The following is an 8,810-nucleotide window of genomic DNA, read 5'->3' on the forward strand; positions in this document are numbered from 1 at the left end:
ATTCTGTCACCTTGGCTGGAACCAGGTGGCCTTGCCACACCATGCTCCCCTCTCCCCTGTTTAAATTCAACTCATTATTATTTGTAGGATTAATATAATTCCGAATGTCTATACTATAGGCAATAAATGCTGTCAAGTAAACTTCACCAGTGTACATACATCTCATTTTATAATACCTACCAGAAAGATTCCAAAAAAATTTCAAAAAAAACCACCCCAAATCTCACATATCCAAATGACCGATTCAAATGTATAGATGGACATCCGTTTTATTGATTATTATATTTATTAGTATATAAACTGAATCATCCTTCTGCTTTGCTAACGATTTCTTTGGACACATGTTTTACAGCAGATACATTTCCCACGGAGACATAAAGCTAGCATACAATGCCACATGTTTGACATGCATGTGTATTCTTTTTTTGTTGTTGTTAAGGAGACTTCATTTTGAAGTTGGCTTATTTGCATAAATGTAACAAGTTACTACAGGCATATATTTTCCCAAACATAACGTTTGAACACAAGGGCCATTTTATTTATATAGAGATTAAAATGCAGTTGAGCGTGTTCTTAAATGCACTAATATAAAGGTCAAGATTTGTAGTATGTCATCTTAGCACCCAGAGCAGAGAATTAGACTAGTGACAGTTGGGCATCTAAACTAGCACTGTAATCACTAAGATCAGTGTCTTATTCTATCCTTGTGATCTTCACTGGGATCCAGAAGGCCACTCGGCTCTGTTGAGCACAGCAAGTGTCTTGGTATCCGAAACACTGCTCTGGCCACTGATACCTGTACCCTTCCTTCACGTTACTATGTGTGAGCTCACCCCTGCAGATCAGTTCTTTTAAATAACTAAAAAAAATAATAAAATAAAATAAAATTCCTATGTGTTTTTCAAATGTTACAAGAAATTCTCCCATATTTTTTTTCAGATAGTTCTTTTGGCCATTCTGAGAGGTTAGCACAGATATGGACCCTGGAGTGGAACTAAGGACACACAGCCAATGTCATCAGAGTTAATGATTGAGCTTGCATCCCTTTCCTCCACTCCAGACTAGAGAAAATGGCATGTCTTTGCTGTGTACCAGCCTTTGATGATTGCTAGGGCCAGGCTAACATGCTGCAAAGCATCTAGTGAGGAAGTTTCAGACACCGATAGCTGCTGGGTGACTAGGTGTGAGACAGCCAACCTAGTTTGACTCTGGGCATGTGCTAAATGGAGTGAGGGAGGGTGGGTTTGTACCTAGAGTCCTCGATATGACCGCCCCAAAATTTCTTGGAAATACTGAATTGAGTCAAAAATAAGACAGCAAGAGACATGGAGGTTTTCACAAAACAGGGAGCAAGGTGTTTAGCACGGAAGTGTATGTCTGAGTAAGTCCAAACCTATGAAGGACAGAAGTATAGGTAGTTAAGGTGGGTCCCCAGACAATTCTGAATGCAAGCCATAAGCCAGAAGTCTAGGATAGGAGAGCTATAGAGATACCCATAGCAAATAAAATGGAAGTCTCAAATGAAAAGGAACCAGATGTCTCTCCTGAAAAGAATGCAAAATGTGCAATCCTGCAAAAGTGGAGAGCAGCGTGTGGCCAAACACAAAGGCCACTCATGGTGACACAGGCCTCTGAAGTGTTTCTTTCGAGGACAGTTCACCCAGGAGTTTATGCATCTCCTCAGGTCACTTACCAGATCAGGCAGAGGATGGTGAAACCTGCTAAACATGGAATGGGGGGCAGAGAGTGAGCAAGGAGTAAATCGTCACCAATTGTCACAGTCCATTCTCACCAAGGAGAAGATTCACACATGCATGCTTTGAACACGAAATAACCAAACCGAGCTGCAAAGGAGATAAAGAGGAATACTTTGAGATCCTTAGCAGCCTTGCTTACACCCTGGCTGAACCTAATTGTCTGGGAGATGAGAGCCACCAAGAGGAGCTGGTGTTTAATACCCGCCAAAGAGCCCACACGTTCGCCTGAATCCGTGACAACAGATGATCTCCTTAAAGGTCCTCCGCATCTCTTGGCTGCGGAGGGCATAGATGAGAGGATCGATCACAGAATTGCACATGATGAGTATAAGGTACATGTTGAAGTAAGACATAAAGCAAGAGCAATAGACATTCTGAGGGCACGAGATCATTAAGATAAGGTGAAGGAAGAAGGGAGACCAGCAGACAATGAAAATCCCCAGGAGTATGGTGAGGGTGATGGCACCCTTCATGCTGGTCCTTTGCCTCACAGAGTTGTATCTGGGGGAAGCTGCTATCCGCTTGACGTGGTTCCGGGCCAGGAGGAACATGTGTATATACAGAGACACCATGAAGAACAGCATGGTGAAGAACATGGAGATGAGGCAAATGATGACGTACTTGGATTCATAGTAAATGATGAAAACGATACCGCAGCTTATGCAAAAGGTCCAGATGCAGGCGATGATCACCCCCGAGCGCCTCGCTGTCATGATATGGTGGTAGCGCAAGGCATAGAAGATGGTGATGTACCTGTCCACCGCGATGGCCAACAAACTGCACATGGAGGCCACGACAGAAATGCAGATCATGGAGTCAAACACGTTGTCGATGTGACGCACAAAGGTGTCGGCTATCACCAGGTGTTTATTGTTTAGCAAGTATATGGTGATGGTCTCCCAGGCATTGGACATGCTCACTAGCATATCGGCCACTGCTAAGCTGCCCACAAAGAAGTACATCGGTGAGTGCAGGTTTTTGTTCTTCACTATGGCCCCAATGACCAGGATGTTCTCTAAGAGGCTGATGAGACCCAGAGTCAAAAACACCTCCACCGCAATGTCCACGTCTTCACAAGCTGAAGACTTGTTCTTGACATTTGGTCCTAAAATGTTGTCCTCCGAGGCGTTCAGGGTAAGATCCAATAAAGTCAGGTGAGACGAGTTCATTGCTGGAAGAAAATGCCTCTACTTCTTGGCTTCAGATTTACTGTAAGACAGGTTTGTTTGCCGTTGTTATTATGATCTCAAGAGTATACACCACAGCACAGAATGTGCTACCGTACCAAAACCAAGTGCACTTACAAAAATGGGTGGATAGACACAGGTATACTGGGGTGGGGTGACCCTGCTTTATTTTGTTCTGACATGTGCTCCTGGTGCCTGGAATTCTGTGCCTCTAACTAATACAAGCCTAAGTTTTCACATTCTGTCACAGTTAGCTTACAGGGTTTTTTGTTTTTTGTTTTTTGTTTTTTGGGGGGGAGCTTCCATTTTTATGCAAAGTACAACTTCTCTTTCCATGTCTGATTTTTGGCTCTTAAGTTCACTCTCAGAACATCCCCCGAACCCTATCCAAACTCCATAAATAGTCCCAGGCAGTCTCCAGATTTTTACATTTTTATGCTACCGCATTGTACTTAGCTCAAGTGAGCCCAGATTTCTGAAGAACATATAAACATTCCATTAAGGAAGGCAGATTAATCTGTGTTCTTATCGTTAGCCAGTACTCTTCTCAAATCCTCAGCTCATCCTCTCCGGGGTCATAAAGGACTATAGCAAAGGGATCGCTTTAGCTTGAGCATAAATACAAAGTTACTGTCTCAGATAGATAAGCTTACTTTGCAGTACGTTAAGTACAGAAAAAAAAAACAGTATTTTTCCCTCAATAAATATTTTCCTTGAATTCTGAATGGTCTGAACTTCACTGAGTCTGAATGCTATTTTTATAAGTTCCATGCAAACACGGTATGAGGAAATAGTTATGAAATGTTAGAACAAGACACATTCAGAGAGCCATCGTTTTAGCAATGAGGTAAAACTATCAGATTGTAATCATTTACAATACGTCTACACCTCAGAGGTATAGATAGACCCGTTCTACTGTTGCATTAAACACACCATCCAGCAGCTGCCTTAAAAATCTCTCAGCACAAGCTGGCTCACCCATTCTGCTCTGCTCCACGCAAAGGTAAGCATGATGCCTCACGGGTTCCAGGCGGTTTCTGGGACTTGTATCTGGTACCGGGATCTGGTCTTGCATCCGGCCCAGGCGCCCTCACTGGACGCTTCGCTCTTCCTGGGCACCTGATGTCCACCTGGGCGGACCTCGGCGAGAGAGTAGGGCCATCGCCAGGGCGCAGTCTCCTCCTAAACTAGCACCTCAGCACTCTGCCTTTAAACAGCCTCCGCCCCCCCCCCCAGATCACCGCCTCTCGGACTTCTGAGTTCAGGTCTCCAGCAACTTGCAGCCACCAGCTTGGGAGCACAGGAGTCGTGTTTGCAGCGCCACCTAGTGGCAGGCCACTAGGTTGTTGCAAAGCACAGCCCTTAGCTCTGAAGTGCTTCCAATTTAACAAATCTTTCTCCCTAGGTGCGCACAGATGGATTTTCCAGCTAATGATTCTCTTTGTCTTTCCCCCGCCCCGCCCCTTTCTTTTAACTCTCCGATTAAAATTCTGCCCAGTTCAAAGAACTGATCTGCCTTGTTCTTTGTCTTTCCGCTACAGTGACTCACCATTGTGCCTGATACTTCTTTGGAAAAGCCAGAGCCTGGAGGCTCTACTGAGATTCGGCCATACACACACACACACACACACACACACACACACACACCGAGAGACAGAGACAGGCAGAGACTGAGAGACAGAGAGACTGGGGGAGAAGAGATAGACAGAAAATACAGGCTTTGGAGGGAGTCATCGTGTCATGGGAAAAGGCAATCTTTGAAATCTGTGAAGAGGTTTCCTAAATTCAGACTAATCCTCTTTATGTGTGAAAGAGACAGGCTGGCAGAAAACACCCTACAATCTAAGTATTATCCAATGAGTCCCCATCTCCAAGATCAGAGAGGGATCTGCCAAAGATGCAGACTTCACAATAAAGTGCTGAAAGTGGAGTCTTCACAAAAGCCAGTTATGTGGTCCCCCAGGCGCGGACGGGTGGACATGTGAGTGCAACATGCAGGTGCTGTGTGCAGTTGCACTGAACTGTTTTTCTTAATCTTTTTTTTTTTTTTAACTACAGCAAGTGACTGCTTTTGTCATTCCCGGCTGGGAGTAGGGGGACGGGGAGAGGCGGAGAGAGGGAGGGAAACTGAGGGTATATAGCAAGATCAAGTTTCTAACACTGGGAAGCACTGACTGGGATTTGCAGCCCAGCTGAGGGACCCTGCTCCGGGAATGGTTCCTTCAAGATGCTGCTGAAGTTAAAGTTATTATAACTTAAAGCCAAGCATAGTAATACATCCAGAATTGTTCTTTTTTGCTTAGGATTGCTTTGGCTATCCAGGGTCTTTGTACTTTCATGTTTGTTGGTTGGTTGGTTGGTTTTAATTTCTGTGATGCATATTATTAGAAATTTGATGGGAATTGCAATGGATCTGTAGATTGATTTTAATATTATAGTCGTTTTCTCAATATGCTGATCCATTCTCTAATGTCTTCAACTTTTTTCTTGAGTGTTTTAAATGCTTCATTGCGTAGGTCTTTTACTTCCTTGCTTAGGTACATTTTGGGGTATTTTTTTAGTCTGTTGCAAATGGGATTGTTTCCCAGATAATTTTTTTAAAAGAAGATTTATTTATTTATTTTATGTATGTGAGTAGACTGTAGCTGTCTTCAGAACAGGGCATTGGATCCCATCACAGATGGTTGTGAACCACCAAGTGATTGCTGGGAATTAAACTTAGGACCTCTGGAAGAGCAGTCAGTGCTCTTAACCACTGAGCCATCTCTCCAGTCCCCCCAGGTTTCATTATGGGATTTTTTTTTTAATGTTATGCAGGAAGGCTGCTGGGTTTGATAGGTTAATCTCATATACTGTCACTTTGCTGTGTGGTTTTTTTTTTTTTTAATCTGGATCCAGATTCTTTAGGATCTCTTACATATACAAGTGCATCATTTGCAAACAGGATAATTTGATTTCTCTTTTTTAAAAAAAAATCTGTATCAGGGGCTGGAGAGATGGCTCAGTGGTTAAGAGCACTGGCTTTTCTTTCAGAGGTTCTGCATTCAATTCCCAGCAACCACATGGTGGCTCACAACCATCTGTAGTGGGATCCGTTGTTCTCTTCTAATGTGTCTGAAGACGGCTACAGTGTACTCATATACATAAAAATAAGTAAATAAATCTTTTAAAAATCTGTATCCTTTTTATATCTTTATCTTACTGTTCTGAGGCCTCAAGTATTGTATGAAATCAGAATGGAGAAAAGCAGTCACTCTTGTTCTTGATTTTAGTGGAAATTCTTTGAGATTTTCCCCATATGATATAATGCTGACTACAAGCCTGTAATGTATAGCTTTTATTATGTTGATGTAGTTTCCTTGTAGTCCTAGTGTCTTTAGACATTTTACTACAAAGATATTGGGGGGTTTCCCAAAAGTCGTCTGCATCTATTAGGAAAATCAAGTGATTTTTCTTTGATTCTTTGAGTCTATTTATATACTATATTGCACTTTGATTTACATATATTGAACCATCCTTGTATTTATAGGCATAAATAAAAAACAGTATTTAGAGAGCACTTTGACACTATCTCCATTTAGTAGAATATCAGTAGCAGGCCATAGCAGGGCCTATCATCTATTTGGCTATGAGCTCTTGACCCAATAACATTATTACCAGGCATGAGTTCTGCCTTGTGGAGCTGACCTCATGTTTAATCAGAAAGTAGTTGCTAACTCATATGCCATTCATGTCTCCATTGTACCGATGGACAAGTCTTGTCAAGCTGGTTGCTATCATAGCTTGTAGAACTCTCAACTGTGTAAGAACGCTGACTATCTTTCTCCACCAGCACACACTACTCTATGAAAGCTAGCCAATAGACATGAAGCTTCCAGGTGGATACTGGCTTGCTTTTCCCATGTTCTATTACTTGAGTATGGGATGTCTTCCAAATGATGGAAATATGATGGTCTTACCTTCAAGTTCTTCAGACAATTAAAACCATAGTAATGGCTTTTGAAGTTTTGTGGGGTCTGTGAGACCCCATTGACCAATAAGTAGAAAAAGGTAGGATAAACCTGTCATTGGATTTTGTTGTATGTGATAGCCTATGCCATACAGTGGAAACATTATTCCCCCATAAATGGTAACTCCATCTAAACTTTTATACATGTATGTGTATATAGTTTAAGAAGTTTGTAAAATAGTTGGTTTTCATGTGGCTTTTTCCAAAGGACGTTAAGAGTTGGTTATTCTTTGCTGTATGCCCTCCTTGACCCTGCCCTCCCATCCCTCACTCCACTTAACACTTTCTGCCTCTAACTCCCCTTTCCCTCTTTATGTTCCTGTGTTCTACTATCTTGCTCTTGAAATCCCAAGGCTTTCTAGCCTCCTGACTTCTACAGGTACTCTAATTTAGGCACACATATCTAAAGAAGGAAAGCTAGATCCACATATGAAAAAAAAATGCAGTGTTTCTTTCTGGATCTGAATTAGCTCACTCAGTATGACTGCTTCCAGCTCCATCCATTTACCTGCAAATTTTATCTTTCATTAAAGCAGAATATTTCAGTGATATAATACATTTTCTTTATCTATTCACTAGTTGATGAACATTGGGGCTGTGTTTATTTTTTGGCTATTGTAATTAGAGCAGCACCAAAGAGTGAGGAAGAAGCATCTCTGTATAAAATATAATCATTCATGTATATAGACAGGAAGAGTACAATTAGGTCCTGTCATAGATCTACACTTAAGTGTTGGGAAGACATCTATACTAATGTCCATAGTGGCTGCACCAATTTTCACTCCTAACAGCGAGTATTTCCATTACCCCATAATCACACCAGCACTTGCTGCCTTTTGTAGATTTGTTTTGGTTTGTTTTAAGATCAGTCAACCCTGGCTGGGGTAAAATAAAATTTCAAGGTAGTATTAATTTTCATTTTTCTGATGGTTAAGGATGTTAAAGGTTTTAAGAAATTTTTACTAGCCACTCGTATTTCTGAGAACTTTAACAAGTTATGTGTTTTCTTACTGTTTAGTTTTGTCTAGATTTTGACTATCAAATATATAGCTGGTATTTTCCCCCACTCTGCAGGCTGCCTATTCACTGTTGATAAGTTCTTTACAAGTATTTGTTTCCTGAGGTCCCATTTGTCAATTGTTAGTCTTAATTCATGGGCCTATTCAGAAAGTCCTTAGGTGCACCCGTAAGTTGGAGTGTATTCCCTACTTTCTCCTCTAACAGATTCAAGGTATCTTTGGTCCATTTGGTCCACTAGTCTTGTGCAGGATAGAGGGCAACAATCTAGTTGTATTCTTCTACATATAGCTATCAAGTTTGTCAACAATTGATGCTGCTGCCTTTTTCCCCCAATGTATTCTTCTTTTGGACTCAAAACTTAAAAACCAGGTACCTCCAAGACGGGATTGTCTGGTTCTTCAGCTCTATCCTATTATCAATGAATGTTTTTCTGCCAATAACACAATTTTTGTTACTATAGTGTTACCTCCAGCAGCTGTTCAGGATTGTTTAGCCATCTTGGAAGTTTTTGTTTTTTTCTGTGCCCACATGGAATTTATCTTTTCAGTTGTTTGGGATTTCATTATAACTGTAGATTGCTTTTGGCATTTTCATATTAATCCTACAAATCCATGAGCATAAGCAGTTTTCCCACCTTCTAAGTGTAATTTTTTTCCATGAAAGTTTTCACTGTACACTGTTCTACTTCTGTGATTATTCAATATGGGGGTGGCGATGGAGTAGCTGTTTTAAATAGAATTGCTTCCGATTTCTTGTTGTTATTGCTATCTAGGAAGCCTAGTAATTACTGTGCTAAAATTTTGTATCCTGCCACTTTGCAATGTAGTTTGCTGGTGG

At 41.3% G+C, this 8,810-nt stretch overlaps 1 protein-coding gene across 1 annotated transcript; it reads right to left on the bottom strand.

Moving 5' to 3' along the window:
* Nucleotides 1–1,943: 1,943 nt before the first annotated feature.
* Mc5r (melanocortin 5 receptor) lies at nucleotides 1,944–2,960 on the bottom strand. Its single transcript, XM_028774323.1, has one exon. The coding sequence runs from the start codon at nucleotides 2,924–2,926 to the stop codon at nucleotides 1,952–1,954; it is 975 nt and encodes a 324-aa protein (XP_028630156.1). The 5' UTR covers nucleotides 2,927–2,960; the 3' UTR covers nucleotides 1,944–1,951.
* Nucleotides 2,961–8,810: the final 5,850 nt, after the last annotated feature.

Source organism: Grammomys surdaster, unplaced genomic scaffold, assembly GCF_004785775.1.
Source record: "Grammomys surdaster isolate TR1022 unplaced genomic scaffold, NIH_TR_1.0 239, whole genome shotgun sequence".
Lineage (NCBI taxonomy): Eukaryota > Metazoa > Chordata > Mammalia > Rodentia > Muridae > Grammomys > Grammomys surdaster.